Raw genomic sequence first — 27,830 nt, forward strand, 5'->3', positions numbered from 1 at the left:
CTCATATTTACATTATTGGTTTATAAACTCATGTTGAACAACACAGAAATATATCAGATAATGAACATGTCCAAGAATCAGATGTAAAAGCTGTAATGGGCAGTATAAAGTGCACTGGATCTTTTTGACCACTAGATGACAGTAAAGTCGATGGAAGTGCAGGAAAGATTTGAGTAATGATGTAATTCCTCTATTGTAGAGGCTGTTCACTGCAGAGCCGTGTGTGGAGAGAGAAGTCCAGCTCTTCTCTCTGGATGTCATTTGGGTGTAATGAGCGAGACGGTCCAACAACAGCGTAACCGACCCACAACTCTCTCCCTCCACCCATTAGATCCACTGAGGAGGAGCCGGACGTCATGTGGCTCTGCGGTGAACATCACTGCTCCATTATTAGGAGTTATTAAACAGATTCATCAGTGTGTTAGTGTTTATGAAGAGCATTACAACTATTGTTCCTGTATCTGTCGTCGGTCTGGTCTCTGAGTGTGTGTGTCGTCTGTCAGAAGCTGGCACTGACTCACTTGTGTGTGTGTGTGTGTGTGTGTGTGTCTTCATGTGTTAAACACAGAGTTCGTGTCAGAAAGAGGAAGAGAAACTAAGAGCTGTAGAGATGCTGCTCAGACGCTCCTGCAGACATGATGAGCATCTTTACTCTGTTCTTTCTCAAAGCAAACATCTTTCACATATTCTCTCACAAACATCTGACAATAGTGACTCTACAGAGATAAAGCTTGCTGTGTGTTTGACATCTGAGACGTTAACTTTCGTCTCGAGTTGTTCTTGTGTAGTTGAGATGAGGTCACTCATAACCAGGAAGAGGAAGACCAACATTTAGCTGAACTTTATAAAGTGTGAAAACTGCAGCGTTTGACGTCTTAAACTGCGGATGTTTCTGTCATTTGTGCGTCGACACTGAAACATTCACACTTCAGAGCGGTAAGAGCATTTACTGTTGTTTAAAATAGTTCAGTAGAGATACGATTGATGTTTGTAAAACTGTTTTTGGTGAATGTTGATTGGATGAAGTGTTTTAAACTCCAGAAGCTCAATATCTGTTGTAGATTCATGTGTAAATATTGTGTGAAGCTCTTTAGACACACGAGGCCGACATGAGAAACATCATCAGTTCACGTCAAGCCTTCAATGAGCCGTGAATTATTAATCATCATGTGCTTTATCAATAGAGTTTGTGATGTTGTATATAGATGATGCTCATAATGTCATAATTGTCAGTTTTATGATTGCAGAGTCACTATGGTGTCGTCTCTCATAAAGTCTCTGATCGTAGTGATCATGACTGCGGGTGAGTCTTCAGTTTCACTCTCTGATATTTTAACAAAAGATGATTGAGCTCTTCACACTTATAAACAGACATGAGTGATTTACTCTCAGCTAACATAAACATGGTCAAAAGTGAAAAGATATTTGTGTATATACTCCTGAAAGCCTCTTCATTTCTCATTTCTGTGTTTCAGGGGCTGATGGTCAGCAGGGTTGGGGAGTGAATTACAGCTCTTCATATGTTTGTGCATTAAAGGGATCAACAGTGACAATATCATGTACTGTAAAATATCCTGATGGTCATGAGATCAGAACAGTTTTCTGGACCAAAACTGGATATCCACCTGACCTGTGTTCAGACCCAGAGAAGAGAAGTGGGATTCAGTGTGACCGTGAAGATAAAGACACTTCCAGCATCACTTTGACGGCTGTAACAGAAGCTGATAAACACGTCTACTACTGCAGATTTACTACAGATAAAGATGATGGAAAATGGACGAGGATTCCTGGAGTTCAGCTTGACGTCACAGGTAAAACTACTGAACTCTCAGAAATAATCACAGAAAAACACACACACACACACACACACACACACACACACACACACACACACACACACACACACACACACACACACACACACACACACACACACACACACACACACACACACACACACACACACACACACACACACACACACACACACACACACATCAAGCACTTTCTTATGTTACTGAATCTGCCTGATGACCTTCTTCATTTGTTGGAACACAAAAGGAGATATTTAATTAAATGTCCTGATGCTCTTGATCATATACTGACAGTCGGCTCCTTCTTCAAGCTTTAATTGTCTTAAAATGATGTGACTTTTGACTGATGATAAGTGTTGTGAAGGTGTGCAATAGAGTTTATCAAGAAACAAAGTAACAAAACAAACTGTAATGTCTTATTTAGCAGAAATCTCCACTGCTGTTCTCAAACACTCTCATACATGCAAGATCAAGATGTGTACTCAATAATTGTTGGATCCATTATATTGAGTTTTTCTGTTTTTGTTTGTGACACTAGAGGGCGTATGACTATTTGTAGTGCATTTCAGACCGTGGCGTGTTGAGTGTGTGTGCAGGACTGCGCTCGTGCCCGTAACAGTTTGTTTTGAATGAAATGTTTAGTTTAATAGTAGAAAGTTAAGTTTGGAGCATTTCTTTTTCTTTTACTCATTGTTTGCAATGCCAATGCACAATAAAAAGATTGGCATATCCGACTTTATCTCGAAGGTATGGACAATGTTTCTTTTATTCAAGACAGAAGCTCGCGTCAAAACCAGACTTCTAAAAACTGATAATGATAATGTCCGTCGTCAATAGCAACACTGTAATAGACTTACGCTAATATTGTTGAAGTGATTGTCTTGTTGTTAGAATGATTGCCTTGTTCACTGTAATGTGTTATAAGATGATAATCAGGTATGATTTTAAACGGTTTCTTAAATCAATATTTCACGTCTCCATCTTTATTAATGTGGTGAAAAGCTGTGTAAAAAGTGATATGACTGATATGATACATTACCTTTAAATGTCCACCTAAATGTTTGAACTTGTTTGTTGGTCTCGGCTCAAAGCTGATTATAGGAACTTTTTCTTCACGGAAGCTTTGCATTTAATGAGCTTATACAATATTTAAAATCAAATCAATATTTAATGTCTAATTATTTATTTATGTGGCAAGTATTAGTGTAATAAGTGGGATAATGTACATCAAGCTGGTTGTTATCTCAGAATAAACTCTGACCGGTCCACAAATCCTGATCTCCATGTTGGGGTTTATTTTAAAACAACAACCGGCTGGATGTACATTATCTTTACATTATGTTACTGCCAGAAGATATTAAATACGATTCAAATAAATGTGTTGCTTTCATGCGAGATTCCCTGTTCATCACGGCCCAGTGACATTGTATCAAAACATTCATTTGCTGTAAAGCTGCTTTGAAACATTATCAGTGAAAACATGTGATCATTATAAAACATTAATTTTACTGAACGATTGTGAACAGGATGTTTTTGTGTGTGTTCTGAAAAAGAAAGAAAGTCATGCAGCTTTAGAACAAAATAAATATTGATATAAAATGATTAAAAATATATATTTTTGGTTTAGTCGATGTTGTTGTTGTTGATGTTGTTGTTGTTCTTGTTGTTGATGATGATGTTGTTGTTGATGATGTTGTTGTTGATGATGATGATGTTGATGATGTTGTTGATGATGTTGTTGTTGTTGATGATGATAATGTTGTTGTTGTGTCAGATCTGCAGGTGGAGACACAGCAGAGAGTGACAGAGGGAGATTCAGTCACTCTGAGATGTAAAAGCAGCTGCTCTCTGCCTGAACACACAACATTCCTCTGGTACAGAGACACACAGATAATAACTGGAGGAATTGTGAAAGTGGATCGGCTTCATCTGTGGTCAGTCAGATATTCTGATGCAGGAAACTATCAATGCGCTGTAAGAGGACATGAACATCTGCGCTCTCCTGCTGTTCATCTTTATGTTGTCTGTGAGTACAAACTGATTTATTAATAGTAAATAAATATTTCACACTTTTAATTTTTTTTTAAACCCAACAAGTTAAGATAACTCATTTTAATTGAGTAAGCTATTGCCTCGATCCCTTTTAAGTAACATAAAGGTATAACTTATTTCATTTGAATTCAGTATAAAAAGTATTTTACCTAATATAAAATGAATCTCCATTCAAATACTTTCAATCACTGAAACGTCACTGTAATAATTAAAGCCAGTCAATTTAAAAGATGAACTCTGCCCTGTTAACCCTCTGGGGTCTGAGGGGTTTTCTGGGTCCTGGAGGTGTTCTGACATGCTCTGACATTTGTGCTTATTTCTGTTACTTGTGACATTTTCATGGCTAAAGTCTTATTACACAGTATTCAGCACAAACTCAATAATATGTCAGCAGCATGTATGTAAAAGTTTGTAGTTTTGAGATGATAACATTTATGCGTGGTTTGTGAAAATGACAAAAACAAGTCACTGAAATAAGGTCATGAAACCCAAACTGATTATTTCTTCATAAGACTTTTTGAAAATTGTATCACAGAGCCTATAATATTTGCTCCAAAACTATGTGAAAATCACCTTGACTACTCATTCAGTTAAGACAATATATTGATTTAAAATTTGTAAGACATGTTTTGTGTAAGAAAGCTTTATGCGAGTAGGCGTAAACCACCATGAATATTGAGTGTTTCACACCTGAGAGAGACAAAGAGCCTCCCATAATGGCCCTATCAGGAGCTCTCAGGCCTATCATTATGAGGAACCTTGCACAAGAATGAGGAGATTAAAAAAAGAACGGCTTTTTGATTGTTTGGATTTATTTACAACATAATCCAAAGATACACAACAAATGGCAAAAAAGCACATTATTTAACACACTGAACTAAAGACAGAGACTTAACCAGTCACACACCTTTGTGCCATTCCTGAAACATAGCATACCTGTCATTTCCCAGGTGTTTGATTTTTCACTTTACCTCCTCATGCTCATGTTGAAGTCAGCAGGACTATACCTAAAAAAAAAAGAAAAAGCTGTGAACATGCGGTTATCAAGAGAAACTAGGGCTGCACGGTTTTGGGAATACATTTTAGATTTGTTCTGGTTAAAATTGCTTTTTAAAATGTACAAAACACACACACACACACACACACACACACACACACACACACACACACACACACACACACACACACACACACACACACACACACACACACACACACACACACACACACACACACACACACACATATCTCCAAGGTAAGTGTTTTTACTTACTGTATATGTTTTTGCTAATAACATATGAACATTGTCATAAATACACGCACCATAATATGTTTGCTGTGGTTATACATACATAGTGTGTGTGTGTGTGTCTCTATGTATGTATTATTTTCTTTATTTTTAAGGTCTCACCAAGGCTGACTTTTTTTTTTAATCAAACTTACACTGATATTGTGAAATATTATTACACTTTTAAATAGACATTTTCTGTTTTAATAATTAAAATGTAATTTATTCCTGTAATGTCAAAGCGGAATTTTCTGTATCATTACTCCAGTTTTCAATGTCACATGCTTCTTCAGAAATCATTTTGGATGTTCAATATTTTTGTGGAAACCGTGATTTTTTTTCCACTTTTGATTAATTTAATGCGTCCTTGCTAAATAAAATTATTATTTTTATATATATTAGGCTACTTAACCAAAACCTTTGAATTGTTGTATATATTGGTTTCCAGAAGAGAAAAAGAACAATATTAAGCAGTACAACTGTTTTCACCATTGATAATGACCAGAAATGTTTCTTTAAAGGGGTCATGACATGGGTTTTTTTATTTTATTATTATGTTCCCTTAGGTGCAATTATAGTATTACTATAGTTTTTTTTACAAAAAACTTTTAAAATGTAGTGATTTATGACCTTTTCCCACCCTGTTTCTCATCCTCTGATTCAAACAGTCTGTTTTGGGGTTGTTTCCCCTTTAAGAGTTCAGTGTTAACGCCCACTGTTATGATTGGCTAACGTCAGTGCCTATGCATCAATTATTAACGCCCCCAGCCAGAACATTGCGGATTCAGCGTATTTAAAAAGTAGTTTAAAGTTTTAAATACATTACTTACAGTTTGCGTCGTCGTTGTTGAGCCCAGAATAGTCGGCACAGACTTATCTTTGAGCAACAGTTTTCTGGCAAAGCCAGCATCATTTTGGGATTTGTTCTCAAAACAGTCATCCTTCAGAACAAACGCTTAAACTAACACTGCCGTGACTGAGAGACGTCCGCAAAAAATAAAGTGCATCCATTTTTCCCTGACGACTGGATCCTTCGCAACGTATTCACAGATGTTGTTTGTCCACAGCCAGGAACAGCACATCTGCGGTATCGTAATTTGTACACAGACCCACTCGCTGTCCGTCGACTGAACACTTGTGAGGCGCGCAGCGCGCGGGCGCGACAATGATACGAAATGAGCGTAGTTGTCTTGCGCTTTAAGCGTAGTTGTCTTTTGCCGGAGGCGGTCATATGCAAACGCTGGTACGTCACTTCGTACCGTGACGTCACTTCTTACCATGGATCCAGAACGAGCTGTATTTAGAGCTTGATTAAATAAATGATTCGTTTATAATGGGGAGGACGTCTTAAGCTATGAAACTTGCAGGACGTTTTAATGGTATAAAGACCTCTTATATACCAAAAGATCAAGGCAAATTTGGTTTCTCATGTCATGACCCCTTTAAAAAATAATCATAATTTTGCAGCACACAAAGACGAATGATTGCCTGTTTAGAGTGAATTTGGGGCAGGTGGGGGGCTGGTGACGTCATCGTCTATAATTCTCTTTCATTCAGTGTCTAATATTTTAAAACCCGACGCAGCACAAACGAAAATTGTACCGGCACAAACGATAGCGTCTATTTTGGGTGAGTTTGGACCATGTGGGGGGCTGAGTGACCTCATGACCTAAAAATAATCTTTTATCTAAAAAAACGAAACAGCACAAATTAAACTTTTTACAGCACAAACGATTGAGGCTATTTTGACGACGTTTTGCGTTGGGTGGGCGGCCAACTTCACGCAGGTCCGGTGTGTGTGGGGATAGGGCTGGAGTCTGTGGGCGGCTCTGTGCAGACCTTGCAAATGTCATTCTAACTTTTGGGATGTCAGAGAGTGGACGCTTTTCGCTGAGCTCACGAGGACTTTTTGGAACTCAAAGTTTTTGTTCTTCTTTAACACGAGAATTGTAAAAAACGTAAGACTATTTTTTAATGCGATTTTAAACATGATGTAGTTTTAATATGATGTGTTTGAAACCGATTTTAAAAATATGTAAAATATAACAGTTTTACAAATACTACTTGAAAGTTAAATGTCTAATGTCTAAAACTCTCTTAACCTGTTTTAAAAATGTTCTTTTGTAAGGTCTTAAAATGTTAGAAAACAGGACTGTACTTGTCTGATGTCATTTTAACACTAACACATTTTTGATAGCTTTTTTTCATTGTTGTTTTAACATTTTTTAACATTTTACAAATGTATGAACGCTAAAAGATGTGTATTTTATTGTTTGACTTTTATACATTGTTTTAAAAAGTGATTTTGAACTCTAAAAGACGTGTAAAAGTACAGCTCTCTTTATTTTGGGTATTTTTTATGGGGGCAATAAAACTGTCAGTTAGACGAGTGCCGCCCCATATACTCTCTCTGATGTTGTCATCTTTATAGTGTGTTATGAAAAGTGCAGAAAGAAAACGAAATATTTCTGTGTTTGTTGCTGAAAGTCTTTCATTATTTTCCTAATTTCTGTGTTTCAGGGGTTGATGATCTGTGGGATTGGGGAGTGAATTACAGCCCTCCATATGTTTGTGCATTAAAGGGATCAACAGTGAAAATATCCTGTACTTTAACATATAGTCAGAGACAGAGTTATAAAATCGTAGAAGGTTTCTGGACTAAACCTGTTGGAGAATCACCTAATCTGTGTTCAGATCCAGAGAAGAAAGGAAGAGTTCAGTGTTTGAGTGAAAATAAAGACACTTCCAGAATCACTTTGATGAATGTAACAGAAGCTGATAAACACGTCTACTACTGCAGAATTACATATGGACAGCAGACAAAAAGATGGACAGTGATTCCTGGATCTTGGCTTGATGTCACAGGTAAAACTACTGAACTCTCAGGAATAAAACACAGAAACATTTTATTAATATTTCATTGTAGTATAATCACCATGATGCTGATGATGTGATGACAGTGAATCTGTTGTTGTTGATGTTGTTGATGATGATGATGTTGATAATGATAATGTTGATAATGATGATGTTGTTGTTGTTGTTGATGTTGTTGATGATGATGATGTTGATAATGATGATGTTGTTGTTGTTGTTGATGATGTTGTTGATAATGATAATGTTGATAATGATGATGTTGTTGTTGTTGATGATGTTGTTGTTGTTGTTGTTGATGTTGTTGTTGTTGTTGTTGTTGATGATGATGTTGATAATGATAATGTTGATAATGATGATGTTGTTGTTGTTGATGATGTTGTTGTTGTTGATGATGATGTTGTTGTTGTTGTTGTTGTTGTTGATGATGTTGTTGTTGTTGTTTTTGATGTTGTTGTTGATGATGATGTTGTTGTTGTGTCAGATCTGCAGGTGGAGACACAGCAGAGAGTGACAGAGGGAGATTCAGTCACTCTGAGATGTAAAAGCAGCTGCTCTCTGCCTGAACACACAACATTCGTCTGGTACAGAGACACACAGATGATAACTCATCGAACAGTGAATCCGCTTCAGCTGCGGTCAGTCAGTCGCTCGGATGAAGGAAACTATAGATGTGAAATAAGAGGAAATAAGCATCATCTGATCTCTCCTCCTGTTCATCTTAATGTTGAATGTGAGTACATATTAATAACATGAATTAATATGAGTAAAATAGTTCACAGATTATTCAGATTTGTGGGGGCAGTTGCTGTCTGTCTTTGAAGAGTGAATGGAGAACAGGAGAGAGCTCCAGGGCTCAGTTCTTAAGCAGCCTCCCAGTGATCCCATCAGGGCCTTGCCAGTATAGCACCTTGAGCTGCTGGTGGACGTCTCCCACCGTTAGAGGGACGATGTTCGGCTGTTCAGGGGTGGGTAGGCTCCTGAGCAGTCTTTCACATTCAGTGGTGCAGTTCAGTGTCAAATCTGGCATTACATTTGTTCAGGTCTTTGGTGAACGAGCTGAGACCAGTAGATGTAGGAATGCTGGCTTTTCGAAGTGGTTCCAGTGAGCGTTTTCACTTTCTGAAAGGCCTGTCTGGTGTTCATACTGAAGTCCTTTTCTAATTTGTCCTTATATGCAAGTTTTGCCTTTTTGATTTAATTTTTCACAGGGCGGTTAATGTCTCTGAGTGAAAGCCAGTCTTTGTGATTAAATACTTGTTGTTTCTTCCTGAGATTGAGTTTTTTTGGTGGGTCATCCATGGTGGAGTTGAGATATTTTCTAACAGTTTTGATTGCAATGGTGGTTGCCATACACAACTTGATGTAATCAGTTATTATCTCTGGTTTTATATCAAAAATACTCTCGGCTGTACATGCAAATGACCCCTGGAGTTGTGCATTTGCGTCCTCTGACCACTGGGTGATGCTGTAGGAGGCTGGCTTTCCCCTCTTCAGCATTTGTCTATATAGGCTCTATGCACGAACGCTGCTGACGTATTTCCGGTAGAATCTCAGCCAGCGTCTTTACTTCCGCATTGCGCGTTCTATAGCGAAGTGTACTAGCGGCAAAACTTTAATAAAATTCATTTTCTCAGAAACGGAGACAACGATTTTAGAAACCGATTCGCTAGTCGGATTTCGCATGATATGAGAGAAATATATAATTTAAAGCCCTTCTCTTTCTTACTCTCAGGAGTGACAGCTGCCTCACAATATTGTTAACATCATTCACGTTAACCGCTGGAAGTTCTTGTAAACAGCGAGTGTAATTTGCCATTATCTCCACCTAATGAAAAAACGTCTTCCGACGCAGCACCGGATGTAACTGGGCGGACTGAGACAAAACGCGGAAGTGATCTTGCATAGAGCCTATTGCGGAAGCAAGAAGACGACGTTGTGGACTGCGGAGCCTAGTGGGGGCTGCACGCGAGCAGTATAAGCAAATGTTCCCATAATCCAGCACATTTTCTTTCCTCGTGGGGGAATCCACATATGTACTGTTTAAAGTATGGGAGGACACTGTTGAGCCTGCAGTAAAATCCCCCATAATAAACACCGGAGCGTCAGGATATTTATTCAACATAGCATGAGCGTTCAGGGTTGCTAGCTCAGCTGTCGTGTTGGTGTTAACACCAGGCGGAATATAAACACAGCTGATATCCAGCGTGGGAAATTCCCGAGGGAGATTGTAGGGGTGAAAAGAAAGAGTCAGCATTTCAGTGTCAGGTGTGGAGACCCTATCATGGATCTTGATGTTGTTGCACCACCGGATGTTAATATAAACACAGACCTCTCCGTCCCTCTCCTTACCGGACTCGCTCGGACGGCCAGCTCGGATGATGGTGAAGTTATCCACACTTTTTCATCTGGCATGGAGTCCTTCAGCCACGTCTCGGACAGCGCGATGATGCAGGCCTCCCGAAAAGATTTCTCCACTCGGCATCTGGCATGTAGGATGTCCATCTTATTCCGGAGAGATCGTACATTAGCCGTCACAACTGAAGCAACTTCCTCGTTTCCTCGGCTTGCGTAGGATGTCAGCGGGAATTACATCCGATGGTATTAGGCCGGGAGTGACGGAGCCCTGGAGAGAGAGGAGATCTTGACGGGAGTTGGTGATTTTGTTGCTGTTACACATCCGGGTGAAACGCTGCACACCTGAAATCGCGAGTGATCAGTCAAAAGATCGCCATGATCCCCAGGATTTTTCCAATGTAGATCATGTTAGCCATAGTGTTCATTTGTAGACTCACACACAGTAGACAAACTTAGACGAAAAAAAAAACATTTACAGACTGTGTTGTCGCAGCAGAGCATGTGCCACACTTGTGAAATAAATATAATTATTTTCATGTTTTATATTTATATTTCATGTAGATCCTCTACACAACGTCTCAGTGTCGGTCAGTGGGTCTGGTGTAATAGTGGAGGGAGATTCAGTGACTCTGAACTGCATCAGTGACTCAAACCCTCCGGCTCTGAACTTCTGCTGGTTTAAGGAGAATGAAACCTCAGCTGTTGGATCTGGACAGAGTTTCAGCATCTCCAGCTTTAACTCCAGTGTCAGTGGACGCTTCTACTGTGTGGCTCAGAATAAACATGGATCTCGGAGATCAGCGTCTGTGTCACTCACTGTTAAAGGTATTTTCTATAAACACTCTTTCAGTTTCTTTTGTCTCACGTGTGAAATGATCTTCATGATGATCTTGTTTAGGGGTTCAGAGAGATGCTCTGCTCACAGTTTCTGGGGTCGTGGCGGGATGTGGAGGATTGATCATCATCATCATCATCATCATTGTGTTCATAAGGTGAGTGAATGTTGAGCAGCTCATGCATTCAATTATTTTCAAAAATGAACATAAATGCTACATTTGTTGAACTTAAACCACTATGAAAAAATAAATTTTTCCTACCATAAATTAATTTTCAGTACTTTCTAACAAAAACTTGTTTTCTCCAGGAAGAAGCGGAGAGACGGTGGAGTTGAAGTTATCAGACAAAATCAGGCAAGTTTGAACATACCTGAATCTCCAATGACATGGATATTATATTTAACTAGAAAATACAAGACTTACAAGATAATGTACCGTATTTTCCGGACTATAAGTCGCTCCGTAGTATAAGTCGCATCAGTCAAAAAATGCGTCATGAAGAGGAAAAAAACATATATAAGTCGCACTGGATTATAAGTCGCATTTATTTAATAAGTCGCCTGCCGCCTTAACTACGTCGTCAAAATTTTTTATATGAGCGATATCCGCCGTTACTCTGTCCTGTTTAGAGCTCAGATTCTCTGCCCGAGCCCGATATTTCCCACCGCTATTTGGGCCAGGCCCGTGATCTAGAGACGTGCGGCGTGGGACTAGACACCACCACACACCAGCTTACTGGTGGAGAAGAGACAGTGACGAAGCCAATTAGTATATGGGGATGATTAGGAGGCCATGATGGACAGAGACCAATGGGCAAATTTGGCCAGGATGGGATTTTTAATGACCAGAGAGTCAGGACCTCGGTTTAACGTCTCATCCGAAGGACTTTTGGCAGTTTAGTGTCCCCGTCACTATACTGGGGCATTAGGACCCACACAGACCACAGGGTGAGCGCCCCCTGCTGGCCTCACTAACACCTCTTCCAGCAGCAACCTGCTTTTCTCAGGAGTCTCCCATCCAGGTACTGACCAGGCTCAGCCCTTCTTAGCTTCAGTGGGCAACCAGTCTTGGGCTACAGGGTGATATGGCTGCTGGCACTCACCATGTGCGGGAGAATAAAACGATTAAATATAAATATCTATGAATAAAACATATCAAAACTAATAAATTGTTATTCACCTGTTGCAGAAAAGCAACAAGAACAACTAAAACAAAATAGAAACGATTTACAGGCCAGAGTTTCTATTTGTAACATGTTTGCAGCGTTGAGCGATGCAGCCAATCACAGACATATGTGTTGATTTCTTGATTATGAAATATATTATGAAAGATTCATTATGCAGTCAGCTTCATTGATAATAACAGAGATGTATGAGATCGCGATGAACTGATGTCAGCTTTTTTGGAATTATTGAGGGAGCGCGCATTTAGTCATGGCAAACCATGCACACAGCCTGCGTGCTTTTATGTTAAATTAGCAGTGGATTGTGAATGTTAATGCTTTAATAACAAATAATTTATCAGAAGCATTTATTCAAGTTCAAGTTCAAGTTCATAAATAAATACAGACATACAACAGTGAAGTATAATACAGACTAAACAAATGCTTCACATCATACTGTAAATGTGCAATAGAAACATTAATTAGTCAAGCAGCTGGTTAAGGAACAATACAGAATGATTTAAAGTGCATGAGCATGTGAACATAAATAGATTGCGGAGTCTTTTTATGCATACGCAACAGTGTGTGTAAAGTGTCTAGTGCATAGTTTATGAGGTATCTGGTATGTTTTCAAGAGGTAAGGGTTTGCATGGGGTTTCAGAAGATGGCGGGGTGTTTTGAGTTCAGGGCCCTCACGGCCTGGGGGAAAAAGCTGTTGAGCAGTCTGGCAGAGCGGGCTCTGATGCTCTGATGCTCCGATACCATCTTCCTGATGGTAGGAGCTGGAAGAGACTGTGGCAGGGATGGGTGGAGTCCTTAATGATGCTGTTGGTTTTGCTGGAGCGTCGTATAAGAAAAATGTCCTGGATGGAGGGTTTAGCAGCGGTGTTCACTGTCCGCTGGAGGGTCTTGCGGTCAGCAGCATTGCAGTTTCAGTACCAGACAGTGATGCAGCTGGTCAGCACACTCTCGATGGCGCCCCTATAAAATGTGTTAAGGATAGGTGTAGGAAGGCTTGCTCTTTTCAGCCGGCGGAGAAAGTGTAGGCGCTGTTGTGCCTTTTTGGAGAGTGACATGGTGTTGGTGGCCCAGGAGAGATCCTCTGTGATATGCACCCCCAGGAATTTAATGCTGCTGACTCTCTCCACAGTCGAGCTGTCTATGGTCAGTGGGGGGTGGTCAACCGAGTTTCTCCTGAAGTCTATCACGATCTCCTTTGTCTTTCCCATATTGAGGGACAGATTGTTAGTGCCACACCATTCAGCCAGCTGTGTCACTTCCTCTCTGTACTGCATTTCATTGTTGTTGCTGATGAGACCTACCACTGTGGTGTCATCAGCAAACTTGATGATATGGTTGGAGCTGAACTTAGCCGTGCAGTCGTGGGTCAGCAATGTGAAGATCAGCGGGCTGAGCACACAGCCTTGTGGGGCACCTGTGCTCAGTGTGGTAGTGCTCGAGGTGTTGTTGCCGACACGGACTGACTGAGGTCTTCCGGTTAGAAAGTCCTGGATCCAATTACAAAGCGAATTGTTTAGGCCCAACAGATTTAGTTTGTTTATGAGCTGTTGTGGAATGATTGTGTTAAATGCCGAACTGAAATCAATGAACAGCATTCTAACATAGGAGTCTTTGTTTTCTAGGTGGGTTAGAGCCAGGTGGAGGGTGGAGGAAATTGCATCTTCTGTAGAGCGGTTTGAACGGTATGCAAACTGGAGCGGGTCGAGTGTGCTGGTGAGGCAAGCTTTGATGTTGTGCATGACTAGCCTCTCAAAGCACTTCATTATGATTGGAGTCAATGCAATGGGCCGGTAGTCATTTAGACAGGACACAGGTGATTTCTTTTGTACTGGTATAATTGTTGTGGATTTGAGACATGTGGGGACGACTGCCTGGCTCAGCGAGATGTTGAAGATATCTATAAACACATCTGTCAGCTGTGCAGCACAGTCTCTCAAAACACGGCCAGGTATGTTGTCAGGACCCGTGGCCTTGCGTGGGTTAATCCTACATAGGGACTTCCTTACGTCGGCCAGAGACATACAGAGTGCCTGTTCGTCGGGAGTTGTGGGCAGTCTTTGTGCAGGTGTGTCATTCTGCATTTCAAACCGTGAATAAAAGTGGTTGAGTGGATCGGGGAGAGATGTCATCATCACAGGTCTGTGTCGGGGGCTTGTAGGCAGTGATGGTCTTAATGGCTTGCCACAGGCTCCGTGTGTCTCTGCTGTCTGTGAAGTGTTTGTTGATTTTTTTGAGCATATGACCGTTTTGCATTTTTAATGCCACAGGACAGATTGGCTCTTGCTGTTTTGAGGGCTGCTTTATCTCCTGATCTGAAAGTCTCATACACAATCCCTTGCCTCATGCTGTGTAGACCGGCTGAGTTGAATTAAGTCCAATTTGTTTTGAATGTCTAAAAGGCTTTGGACATCAAAACAGCAAGATGTCCAAAAGGCTTTGACGATCATATATTTGTTTTGGAGTGAGTGCCTTGTGAGTTGGCGGTGATTTTACACTATTTAGAGACGAACAGACGACATTGAAAGACATAAAACCACCGTTTTGAGACCCCGGAGCAGCCGCTGCGTCTTACCGCGCCCACCAAGTTAGTATGCTGATGTGTATGGCGACACGTAGGCTAACACAAAGTTAAGTTACACAGTTACGTTACACCTAAACTAACACATTTTCTGAGGGAAACCCTACACAATAGCATAAATAACATATACCTGGGAGGCTGAATAGGCTAAATTAACATAAGCCAGCGAGTCCAACAAGTTACCGGTAAGCAAGTTCCATTGAATTCTTCCTCTGTGTCGCTTCTGAACAACTCCGCTAACTAGAGCGGTAATGTTTTCTCTTGGTTCATCTCAGTCAGTATGAATTAATTTTGATATATAAGTCGCACCTGACTATAAGTCGCAGGACCAGCAAAACTATGAAAAAAAGTGTGACTTATAGTCCGGAAAATACGGTACTGCCAAATATTTGAAATAAAGACAATATGGAAAACAACATGCATATAACTCACAGTCACATGTGTTTCTGAGTGATCGATCTGTTGTTATATCTGTGATATTTTATTTGATGAAACTGCAGGAGGATCCCGTTGACAGATCAGCAGAAACGGCTTCGACCAATGACGATCCACTGTATTCACTAGTATCAGCCAATCAGATGGATGATCTGTATTCCAACATTAAAGCAAAGAAACCCGAACGCTCTGCGAGAAAAACAGAAACAGACTCTGCAGATGTTGAAGAGGTTCAGTATGCCAGTGTCCATCACTTCAAGAACAAAGACATGAAGACTGAAGAGTACGACTGCATCGAGACGCATCATCCGTCTGAAGCCAACAGGTGAGATTGATTTGAACTCAAATAAAACATATTCAATGCTTAATCAGAGCTCTTGTTTTTGTGTTGTTGAGATGATGGATGGTCACCTCTTGAAATGCCACATTATTTTTGTTTAATTTCTCCCCAGATCTGAGGATGTGATCTACAGCTCAGTCAAGTAAAGATCATGTGATTGGAGCCGCTTCCTATTGATGCTGATGTGAGTCCAGCTCAGGTCATGTTCCTATCTCACTGTCCACTGGATTTCACCTTTACACATTTATGGACCTGTTTTACTGTTTATATATGAATGAATTTCAGTTTATAATATGTAAACACATGCACGCACGCACGCGCACGCGCACGCGCACTCACACTCACACTCACACTCACACACACACACACTGTTATAGTCAAAGGCATTTTAGCTCTCGCTTTGTACAGTCAATGCAGAACAGATGTGTTCTCTTCTCTTGTCATACTGTGTGATTTTATTGCTTTTATTTTAATACATTAAATCTGAACAGAAAGTCTTTAGTTTCATTGTCATGAATATTTTGTACATTTTACACCATTGTATTTTTCATAATGTTTTTGGTTGTTAAATTTAAAGCTACACTGACACATTTGTTTTTTCATAATTAACTATTTAAATAATGAGGGAATGTCACAGGCAGAGATAAAATCTACTTGCAAGCACACTTTAATGAAAAGTCTCCGCATGAAAATACAGGAACACCAGGAACAATTAATTCCAAAATACAAACACGAACATGATCCAGCACAAAACAACGACTAGCAAAGCATGACTGAAAACAAAGAGCTTAAACACACAGAGCAATGACTAGACAATTATCCACAGCTGGAACTAATGATGGTGACTATAGAAACTTACATGTAAACAAGGAGAAACTGACACCAAACACAGAAAGGGAATGACATACACAATAAGAACAGAGGATACACTTCAACATAAAAGTCCATACTAAAAAAAAGACACAGAACCGGGATCGTGACATCGACATCCACATAATTTCTTCTTACAAGGGATAATCCCCTAAAGTAGAAGGTGATCTGGGAACTGAGGTACAGCAGGAGACCACCACGGTGGAGCAGAGGGAACTGAAGACCACTTCAGCGGAGCTGGTGAGACTGACGACTTCCACGGTGGAGCAGAGGGAAATGAAGACCACTTCAGCGGAGCTGGCGAGACTGACGACTTCCACGGTGGAGCAGAGGGAGCTGAAGACCACTTCAGCGGAGCTGGCGAGACTGACGACTTCCACGGTGGAGCAGAGGGAACTGAAGACCACTTCAGCGGAGGTGGTGAGACTGACGACTTCCACGGTGGAGCAGAGGGAGCTGAAGACCACTTCAGCGGAGGTGGCAAGACTGACGACCTCCACGGTGGAGCAGAGGGAAATGAAGACCACTTCAGCGGAGCTGGCGAGACTGACGACCTCCACGGTGGAGCAGAGGGAACTGAAGACCACTTCAGCGGAGCTGGCGAGACTGACGACCTCCACGGTGGAGCAGAGGGAACTGAAGACCACTTCAGCGGAGCTGGCGAGACTGACGACCTCCACGGTGGAGCAGAGGGAACTGAAGACCACTTCAGCGGAGCTGGTGAGACTGACGACTTCCACGGTGGAGCAGAGGGAACTGAAGACCACTTCAGCGGAGCTGGCGAGACTGACGACCTCCACGGTGGAGCAGAGGGAAATGAAGACCACTTCAGCGGAGGTGGCTAGACTGACGACCCCCACGGTGGAGCAGAGGGAACTGAAGACCACTTCAGCGGAGGTGGCGAGACTGACGACCCCCACGGTGGAGCAGAGGGAACTGAAGACCACTTCAGCGGAGCTGGCGAGACTGACGACCCCCACGGTGGAGCAGAGGGAACTGAAGACCACTTCAGCGGAGGTGGCGAGACTGACGTCCCCCGCGGTGGAGCAGAGGGAACTGAAGACCACTTCAGCGGAGCTGGCGAGACTGACGACCTCCACGGTGGAGCAGAGGGAACTGAAGACCACTTCAGCGGAGGTGGCTAGACTGAAGACCCCCACGGTGGAGCAGAGGGAACTGAAGACCACTTCAGTGGAGCTAGCGAGACTGACGACCTCCACGGTGGAGCAGAGGGAAATGAAGACCACTTCAGCGGAGGTGGCTAGACTGACGACCCCCACGGTGGAGCAGAGGGAACTGAAGACCACTTCAGCGGAGGTGGCGAGACTGACGGCCCCCACGGTGGAGCAGAGGGAACTAAAGACCACTTCAGCGGAGCTGGCGAGACTGACGACCCCCACGGTGGAGCAGAGGGAACTGAAGACCACTTCAGCGGAGGTGGCGAGACTGACGTCCCCCGCGGTGGAGCAGAGGGAACTGAAGACCACTTCAGCGGAGCTGGCGAGACTGACGACCTCCACGGTGGAGCAGAGGGAACTGAAGACCACTTCAGCGGAGGTGGCTAGACTGAAGACCCCCACGGTGGAGCAGAGGGAACTGAAGACCACTTCAGCGGAGCTGGCGAGACTGACGACCTCCACGGTGGAGCAGAGGGAACTGAAGACCACTTCAGCGGAGGTGGCTAGACTGAAGAACCCCACAGTGGAGCAGAGGGAACTGAAGACCACTTCAGCGGAGCTGGCGAGACTGACGACCTCCACGGTGGAGCAGAGGGAACTGAAGACCACTTCAGCGGAGCTGGTGAGACTGATGTCCCCCACGGTGGAGCAGAGGGAACTGAAGACCACTTCAACTGAGCTTATGAAATTTGATACTCCAATAGTGGGGCAGAAGATCACCACAGCAGACGAAACCGATAACCACCATGGCGGCCATGGGCCATGACACTGCAGGAACAGTGCTCATATTTGGCCTCCGTGTTCACAACATGACAGGCATAAAGTTCTGAGATGACCTCTGATAGGGCAGGCTTAACAGGACTGGCACAGAGTTTAAGGGCGGCCCCTGTGGCCTTGACAGGACAGACAGGACTCTCAAAAATTACCCCCGTAGTCGTGGCAGGACAAACAGGGTTTTCAAAGGCAGTCGGCGAGACCGAGAGTTCATTAATGGCCTGATTGGCCTCAACAGAACACACTGAAAGCTCAGGAACTGGGACGGCCGTCACCGCGAGTCAAACAGGTCCTGTGAGTTTCATTCCAATTGACCTCTGTTAACCTTGTCCGAATGGTGCTCAAACGCCATTGGCTGATGGTGGCCATGATTTTCGTGATGCGCAAACGTCCTCTGAGACAATCACAGCACCTTGGACCAAGACACCGCATGCCAGTTTTCAAGTCAATCGGACTGACTTTTGCGCAACTATAGACGTTTTCATATTTCAAAATAATAATTTTATAGCACCAGCAAGTGGGTAGTCGCTGCTTCCTTTTTCACACGACCACAGACTGAGCGTATACGCAGGTGTACAGAGTTTGGTGAAATGATCTCATTCCGTTCAATAGTGATAGCTGTTTAAGTAAAAGTGGCATTGCCCACTTCGCACATTTTCCGTCCCATCGTGGATGAATCGAAATTTCTATTGTCTAATAATGTCTAATAATCTGATAATTATTGACAATCAGACTCCAGAAAAATGTTCTGCACTCGTTTGGTTCCAGTCGGGCGAAAAACCTTGGACTAGTTTGCAAAGTAGTTTTTTTTCTGGAAACCCAAAATCGTGACGATCGAATTCGAGACATGAACATGAACATGAGACGTTTGTTTGTCTTGAGCCAATGATTCCAATTATATAAGACAATTGAGTCTGCGACTAACGGTTTAGGAGTTGTGAGCGATTTCATACTTTTGGTCCATCAGGCCGATCAGGGCGAGCCTTAGTGACATTGTAGTTGGGGTGGTTACTACCATTCATCGAAGTTTCATGTCTCTGGGACTTACGGTTTGGTCTGCCCGATCACTTTTAGGGCAGAATGCTGATCATTGAAATCCTAACAATTTCAATATAGTGCTACGCACTTGAACCCCTAAAAACCGTTCAGATCTTCATAGAGCTCGTAATGTTGCCATAGAAACGCATAATTCCCTGTACCGATGGTGTGAACCGCTCCAAGTAGAACGTCACATGTTGTCAAACCGAAATTACGCTAATTACGACATTTGTAATATGAAGATGCACAATGTTAGAGCAAGTCACATGCTGCGTTCATCCAATCAATGACACTGACACCACAAATATGCAAATAAGAATGTTTTTCTTAATTGTTAACTCCAGGTACAGTATGAGCAGTGTTAAACGTTAAGCAAGATAACTCAAGATTCAGTTTACGCTGGGTTAAAATGACCCAGAATGAAAGTGTAAAAAGCGTGTAAACAGGTTTTTTTTTTTAATCTCATGAAAGTTGAGCCTTGCTTGCATAGAGACAGGAAATGCTGTCATATATAACCCCTGCTTAATACGTCGGTTCAGTCTTCAAACTCTCCATTTGCCCTCCGAGTACTAGTGAAGAAAGCTGCTGCGAACAAGGTATGAGAGTTTTTACATATTACTTCTAAACTACATATTAGTTCTTGACCCAGGTTATACCGTACAGGACCTTAGTGGACCCTTAATTCACAGGATGCTGCATTTTAAGCTTGGTAAATAAGTTCAGGAGACACTAAATTGATTCATGTAAAGTATGCAAACGTAATATATAATATTATGATGTATATGATTTGGAAGGCCAGCTGGGCAATGTAAGAAGCTGTAAGTTCATTGTTAGTGTTTGAGTCCTGTTGACTTACTGTTAAACCAGACGTGAAGCAACAAAAGCCAATAGAACCCAGACAGCAACATAGTGTCGGCCCGGATCCGGCCCACATCTGCAATCCAAGTGTACCAGATGTGGGCCCATAATAATCAGACTGTCTACACTGGTGGATGCGGCGTGAAGCATTGTCTCCAACAGTAAACTGATGCCCGGTTTTATTTCTGACACTCCAAGTACGTGCTACTTCTGACATGAGGGACAAATTATTTTAGCAATGGTCGCTTTGTCACGTCCAGTGTAGACAGTCTCAAGCTGGTGTAGACATGCTTTTGGAACACTAAAGACACAATAATCTGATGTTGCAAAAGGAAAAGAGAAATTGTTGTCCAGTGCAAAAGGTTTAATCTTGCTTGAGACTATTCTTAGCATGCATGAGCAATGTGACCAGCAGTGCGACAGCTCTGATCTTATCAGTCGTTTGGGTGTTGATGAGTCACTAAAACTGTTTCTGAGCAGCGCTTAAGAATTGTTATTTTTGTACTAACCATGGACGAAAACAAACTATTTTCAGAAGCTTTATTGCTAGGTATGGAGTGTAGGAAGTGGATGTGTGTATTTATATGTTTGTTTATAGAGCTGTGGTGGTTCCCGTGGTGATGAGCGCCAGAATGACTCTTTTTCTTACTCTAATCTCTCTACTCTTGACTTGTGGTGAGTCACAGTTGTTATAGATCTGTAAGCTTTTTTTGTGTGTTTTTTAAAGAGTGCATCTATTCTACGGTCAACCAATCAGAAACACACTCAGCCTGCCAGTCATTTTAGCTGACATTGGGTTGGTTGACACGTAGAAGACGGGGCTTTGGTGGGAGCGGGCATGTGGTTACGCTGACAAAATGGCTGAAATCGCTTAAAGCGCCTTTAAACTGTGGATGTGTTCGCTTTTCACAGTTCTGTCAGTGTAATCATTTATGCTTTTCTGCAACACTTCTGCAGGACTTTTTACACTTCTCTCACTGTGTGTCATCTCTACAGTAACAAGTGACAGATATTATTTAGATGCATTTACACATAACTTATACTTGACCATTTATCTTCTTTATGTTTTGTGTTGCAGGAGTTTTTGCAGAAGACTGGAATGTGATTTATGAAACTAAATCAATATGTGCTCTCAAAGGATCCTCAGTAAACATGTCATGCACATATACATTCCCTCAGCAGCATACGATCACATATACATTTTGGATCAAGAAACCAGATGTAGATAAAAGTTTAATAGATTATCACGAGTATAAAGACAGGGTTGAATACATTGAAGACAGAGAAAAGAAAACTGCCGTCCTCAGACTGAACAACGTCACTGAGAACAATGAGATAGAGTATTGTTTCAGATTAATAACTGCAACTTATAAACAACAATGGACTGGTAAACCAGGAATTAAACTTCATGTTTCTGGTAATCCACTTCCGTCCTTCATTTACATTATGTATTCAACACAAAGCTGTTGGTTTCATGAGATGGTTATAAAGATGTGTTTCCTCCAGCTCTTCAGGTTCAGGCTCCTCAGCTGGTGCTGGAGAAAGAAACGTTCAATCTGACGTGCAGAACCTCCTGCAATCTGACAGACAGATTCATCTGGTACAAAAATGGACACGCTTTAAACTTCCACAGAGACATCCTTCAGTTTCAGTCAGTCCGCAGTGATTCTGGCAGATACAGCTGTGCCGTCAGAGGACACGAACATCTGCCTTCTCCTGCGGTCAGCATCAGTGTCGAGTGTGAGTAGATCTAGTTCTGTGAATAACAGCAGTGAAGTATTAGGGGAGTGGCCTGCATGGCTTTAACCTGAAAACCAGCCAATCAGAGAGCAGATTGGCTGTTTAGCTTGGCCTCGTCAGCCCCTGCTGGAGGAAGCTGTAACTACACGATCTGACTGCATCTGACAGACAACTATCCATTCATTAACCGGGTTTTCTAAATAATACATCCTGCAAAAATGTTATTATAGTGTAGATGTTTTTGCACGGTCCATTGTTCTTTTCAGGGCTAATGGAAATGGATGTATAGTTTTCTGCAGGTTCTGATGTGAATCTAAAAATGCTAAAATGTCTTACAATAACATTTAAAATCTATATCTAAACTTTGTTGTTTTGTGGCTGAAATGCAATCATTAGTTGTTGCAATACCAGATTAGTAAAAACATTTTCACATTATTTTTCTATTCTAGTTAAACTTAGGGAAAGTGAATCAGTGCAGTAAAAAAATTATATATAAGATGATATATGAATAAAAAGCTTCCTGACTCAAACCCTCCTGCTCTGAACTTCAGCTGGTTTAAGGAGAATGAAACCTCAGCTGTTGGATCTGGACAGAGTTTCAGCATCTCCAGCTTTAACTCCAGTGTCAGTGAACGCTTCTACTGTGAGGCTCAGAATAAACATGGATCTCGGAGATCAGCGTCTGTGTCACTCACTGTTAAAGGTAGTGCAGCTCATACTTGCATTACTCTTTCTAAAATGAAGCAGATTTATCTTTTTGGATGTTTCATATTTTGTCTCAGTTGTAGGACGTCTGGTGATATTATATATATCCATTGGAATTATTTGTGGAGCTGCGGTGATCATCATCATGCTGCTGCTGATTTGGTAAGGTGTGTGTGTGCGTGCGTGCGTGCATGCATGCGCGCGCGTGTGTGTGTGTGTGTGTGTATGTGCGTGGTTGCAAATAATTAACTGCATTTATAACCTATTTATTGATTTTCCAACATCCAAAGGAAAACCAACTTCATAAATGCAACAATGATGCTCCACAAGTCTGACACCAGCGGAAAAACAAAATACAGTGCAAATAAAATACAGACTTGAGTCAAATACCCCCCAAAATCATGCGTTTGTGGCACATTTTGGTGCCTAACCTCAAATAGGGTTAAAAATTGCTCTTTTATAGTGTTTTTAAAACTTGTTACTCACCGTAGAAATAGTCCAGGATGCTGGCATGGCATTAAAAGGCCAACTAAACAACACTTCTACAAGAACATATTAATTCTATCAACTTTTATGTAACTTGTTCATTGTTTTTAAGGAGAAGCGTGTGGATGACCAAGAGAAACAACACAATGGAGTCTCAGGTGAGAAAAAAGGATTTGGTTCAACATTAGTTAGTCCAAAAGTCAGGCCTCGTGTTGTATTTAGACAGTAGTTATTTATTCTCTCTCTATTCTGTTTTTTAATGGCAAAGATGAACCGTTCCAGCCCTCGTCATGACAGACGCGAAGCTTGTGAACCTGTGTATGAGAATATAAAGGTAAGAGTTCCTCGTTCATGAAAGACTAAACCCTCCTCAGCTTCAGCCTGAAGTTATTAATGCTCTTCAGTGTCAGTGTGAACATATCAAATAACTGTTGATTATATGGAAATTCACATAAGAACTTTTTGAAAGGTTTCCAAATTTTAATTTCCTGTTTTAGTTTTTATACCAAGCAGAAATTTTAAGTGAATTATTTATGTATTCTTTGTTTCTTTGTTTCTTTGTTTCTTTGTTTGTTTGTTTCTTTCTTTCTTTCTTTCTTTCTTTCTTTCTTTCTTTCTTTCTTTCTTTCTTTCTTTCTTTCTTTCTTTCTTTCAGATTGACCGGAAGAGGCCGTAGAATATGAGCTTAATGATTAATAATGTTTGTATCTTAAAACTCATAAAAAAACAGCCCAGATCTCCCGTTTGTGTGTTAGATGTCTAAAGACAAACATGTAAAGCTTCTTTTGAAACAATGTGTGATGTGAAAAGTGCCATACAAATAAAATGGTTTTGAAGTGACATTTACAGTAAATGCAGAAGGTCATTTTATGATTATGGAGAAGTCTTTGTCTCTGTAAGTTACATGGAAAACACATTTGCATAGAAACTGGAAGTTATTAAAACCATATTCAAAGTTATTCACTGTAACTCCTCGGACATGTTCAGTCTCCAGACTCAACATTTGCTCTTCGTGTACTGGTGATGAAAGCTACTATGACAAGGTATGAGAGTTTTTACATATTAATAAAGAGTTTTCTAAATTAAATTTAAAGTCTGTAAATATGTAGACACTTAATGTTGTAATGAATATAATTTGGTAGCTGATCTTTAAAAGAAGTTGAAAAGCTTTCATTCGGCAGAACTGTTAGTGATGATTAAAAAGATTTCCTTTTATAAACTTTTATAGAAGCTTTATTGCTAAACGCAACAGAGTCACAGTACAGGATTACATATGATCACTGTTATTCATGAAGAGGTTACCGGATCTCTGATATAATAAAACTCTTTAATAGACAAACACATAAGCCTTTGTTTGTTGGACAACAGATTCTTTTCAACAAATAACTGAGTTGAGTTTCCTGCTATTATTATACTAATGTGCATAACTAACATAACCTAACAGCGATTGTTATACTGTACCTAATAACTATATTACGTTATCGTGTGTGAAGTTTGGTGTGGTGGTGAAGGTCAGAATGGCTCTTGCTCTTCTTCTCATCTTTCTACTCATGAATTCTGGTGAGTTCCTGATTACAACACTTTTTTTTCTTCTTTTTTTTTGTGATAGCGCACATCAAATATCCCTTATTCAAGCAGCTCACTTAGAGAGCTTGACATTTTTAGCCAATCAGAAATGCTCTCAGCCTGTCAATCACTGTGTGTTATAATGACATCAGATTGGCTTACATGTCTTTAGAAGGCGGGGCTTAAGATAAAGGGTGTGGCTAAAGTTAGTGTAATGGTGGGAGTTAGGAGAACATTGGACATTTATAAATTAAACCATTATTCTTGCGCCTTCTTTGATCATAGTGGAGTCTTAGTTGGAGTTCATATTTTGGCCTTCATGTTGATGTGGCACTTTTCAGTTTTTACATTTCTGTGTCGTAATGATCATCTCTGCTTTTCTCCAACACCTTTCATAGTCATCTGCAGGACACTCACTTCAGAAAAACTGATTTAACTTGTGCAAAAACACAAGTCTTGACACGTGTGTGTGTGTGTGTGTGTGTTAGCGTTGGAGGAGTTTACTGATTTTCTGTGTTTTGTGTTGCAGGAGTTTTTGGACAAGGCTGGAATGTGATTTATGAAACTAAATCAATATGTGCTCTCAAAGGATCCTCAGTAAACATGTCATGCACATATACATTTCCCCAGCTGCATACGATCACATATACATTTTGGATCAAGAAACTAGATGTAGATAAAAGTTTAAAAGATTATCACGAGTATAAAGACAGGGTTGAATACATTGAAGACAAACAAAACAAAACTGCCGTCCTCAGACTGAACAACGTCACTGAGAACGATGAGATAGAGTATTGTTTCAAATTTATAACTGATAAAGACAAATGGACTGGTTACCCAGGAATTCAACTTCATGTTTCTGGTAATCCACTTCCGTCCTTCATTTCCATTATTTATTCAACACAAAGCTGTTAGTTTCAGGAGATGTTATAAAGATGTGTTTCCTCCAGATCTTCAGGTTCAGGCTCCTCAGCTGGTGCTGGAGAAAGAAACGTTCAATCTGACGTGCAGAACCTCCTGCAGTCTGACAGACAGATTCATCTGGTACAAAAATGGACAGGCTTTAAACTTCACCAGAGACATCCTTCAGTTTCAGTCAGTCCGCAGTGAGTCTGGCAGATACAGCTGTGCCGTCAGAGGACACGGACATCTGCCTTCTCCTGCGGTCAGCATCAGTGTCGAGTGTGAGTAGATGTTCATCAGACAACAGATGAAGTACTTATCACAAATACATACATTATATATCAAGCAGTAGCTGGTCTCCACAAAATGACATGTATAAAGAGAACATGTTTTTTTCCTCTTCAGATCCTCCACACAGCGTCTCAGTGTCGGTCAGTGGGTCTGGTGTAATAGTGGAGGGAGATTCAGTGACTCTGAACTGCATCAGTGACTCAAACCCTCCGGCTCTGAACTTCAGCTGGTTTAAGGAGAATGAAACCTCAGCTGTTGGATCTGGACAGAGTTTCAGCATCTCCAGCTTTATCTCCAGTGTCAGTGGACGCTTCTACTGTGAGGCTCAGAATAAACATGGATCTCGGAGATCAGCGTCTGTGGCACTCACTGTTAAAGGTATTTTCTATAAACACTCTTTCAGTTTCTTCTGTCTCACGTGTGAAATGATCTTCATGATCATCTTGTTTAGGGGTTCAGAGAGATGATCTGCTCACAGTTTCTGGGATTGTGGCGGGATGTGGAGGATTGATCTTCATCATCATCATCCTCATTGTGTTCATAAAGTGAGTGAATGTTGATCTGCACACTAAATCTAAGTCTATTCACTTAAAAAAGCGACCAAAATCAATCTCACATATGAAGCAAATTATAAAGTATAATATATAAATATAAAAAATAAAGCCATTTCTAGTTCATAGTTTTCTCTCTGTTTTCAGGAGGAAGAAGAGGAGAGAAGGTGGAACTGAAGACGGGAATCAAAAGCAGGCGAGTCGGCAAACACACACCTCCATCTACAACTGCAATACAGTGTGATTGTGTCGTTGCATTGAACTATGAATACAACAGTGTATATGAAGCAATATAAGTGTATAAATGTTTATCTATAGGCGGCTGACGCGAGTGATGATACATACACAGCTCTGGATCCAGCGGCCAGAACATCTGCTGACGTTTACAGCACAATCACAGTCAGTAAATGTCTCAAACACACTTTTACACTCAGATTCAGCAGATCCACACATAAACAGCTGTTGTTGATCTGTCTCTCACAGTCGGTTCAGTCCAGAGCTCCTGATGACACCTACACGGCTCTTGAGCTTCAGTCCAGATCTTCTGAATATGAGACTCTAGCAGTGACTTCAGCAGATCCACATTAAACTGTATTACTGCTAATATACATCTGATGCTCCTCACAAACTGATAATCCATCATTATGAGCTCATAAACATCTTTTCATTATCAATAACATTCTGATTTCTGTGTATATTGTAATTGAGCTTATAAGAGTGTTTTTGTATTAGTCTTGCAAATCTATTTTTATGCCTGCATATGTATGTGCTGCAAATGCAAATTAATTTTAGTAGAAAACGTGTGCAATTCAAATATTTAAAGTAACATTGCAACAACATGTAGTCTGCTGCACTGAAATATAAATAAATATTTTTTTTTGCTTGTTTATTGCACAAACAGTATTTTAATGTTAAACTCAGTAACATCTGTATCTGAATGTATTGAAGTCTCTAGTTTCTCTGTCTGACTGCTCTGCTGACTGGATTTTGTTCTACTGAATATTTAATGGAGGAATCTAATACTTTTTGTAGTGTTTAAAAGACCAGCATCTCAAATAAACATGATCTCGTCGTAGCTGTAATGTTTGCTCACTGGCTAAATCATATTTGACATA

The 27,830-nt window shown here is 41.0% G+C and overlaps 2 protein-coding genes across 2 annotated transcripts; both read left to right on the forward strand.

Moving 5' to 3' along the window:
- Nucleotides 1–528: 528 nt before the first annotated feature.
- On the forward strand, nucleotides 529–27,794 carry LOC307000547 (uncharacterized protein). Its single transcript, XM_079616189.1, has 23 exons — nucleotides 529–936; nucleotides 1,234–1,303; nucleotides 1,476–1,811; nucleotides 3,589–3,840; nucleotides 7,675–8,019; nucleotides 8,510–8,758; nucleotides 10,945–11,208; nucleotides 11,282–11,375; nucleotides 11,528–11,573; nucleotides 15,481–15,740; nucleotides 15,868–15,897; nucleotides 15,950–15,954; nucleotides 16,783–18,506; nucleotides 23,517–23,562; nucleotides 24,305–24,446; nucleotides 24,882–24,964; nucleotides 25,500–25,832; nucleotides 25,921–26,154; nucleotides 26,279–26,542; nucleotides 26,616–26,709; nucleotides 26,863–26,911; nucleotides 27,034–27,114; nucleotides 27,199–27,794. Exons 2-23 carry the CDS (start codon nucleotides 1,255–1,257, stop codon nucleotides 27,301–27,303), a joined length of 5,085 nt encoding a protein of 1,694 aa, XP_079472315.1. The 5' UTR covers nucleotides 529–936; nucleotides 1,234–1,254; the 3' UTR covers nucleotides 27,304–27,794.
- Nucleotides 20,979–24,310, forward strand: LOC307001191 (uncharacterized protein). Its single transcript, XM_079617406.1, has 8 exons — nucleotides 20,979–21,148; nucleotides 21,552–21,890; nucleotides 21,980–22,213; nucleotides 22,765–22,916; nucleotides 22,996–23,080; nucleotides 23,517–23,562; nucleotides 23,673–23,738; nucleotides 24,060–24,310. Exons 1-5 carry the CDS (start codon nucleotides 21,058–21,060, stop codon nucleotides 22,999–23,001), a joined length of 822 nt encoding a protein of 273 aa, XP_079473532.1. The 5' UTR covers nucleotides 20,979–21,057; the 3' UTR covers nucleotides 23,002–23,080; nucleotides 23,517–23,562; nucleotides 23,673–23,738; nucleotides 24,060–24,310.
- Nucleotides 27,795–27,830: the final 36 nt, after the last annotated feature.

Source organism: Phoxinus phoxinus (genome assembly GCF_949152265.1).
Source record: "Phoxinus phoxinus genome assembly, chromosome: 6".
In the NCBI taxonomy this organism is placed as follows: Eukaryota; Metazoa; Chordata; class Actinopteri; order Cypriniformes; family Leuciscidae; genus Phoxinus; species Phoxinus phoxinus.

Coding starts and splice junctions, on each gene's coding strand:
- LOC307000547 (XM_079616189.1), top strand. CDS start 1,255: ATGGTGTCGTCTCTCATAAAGTCTCTGATCGTAGTGATCATGACTGCG. Junction 1,304..1,475: donor CGTAGTGATCATGACTGCGG/GTGAGTCTTCAG, acceptor TCTGTGTTTCAG/GGGCTGATGGTCAGCAGGGT. Junction 18,507..23,516: donor TGAAATTTGATACTCCAATA/GTGGGGCAGAAG, acceptor ATTGTTTTTAAG/GAGAAGCGTGTGGATGACCA.
- LOC307001191 (XM_079617406.1), top strand. CDS start 21,058: ATGTTTGTTTATAGAGCTGTGGTGGTTCCCGTGGTGATGAGCGCCAGA. Junction 21,149..21,551: donor CTCTCTACTCTTGACTTGTG/GTGAGTCACAGT, acceptor TTTGTGTTGCAG/GAGTTTTTGCAGAAGACTGG. Junction 22,214..22,764: donor GGTCAGCATCAGTGTCGAGT/GTGAGTAGATCT, acceptor TCTGAACTTCAG/CTGGTTTAAGGAGAATGAAA.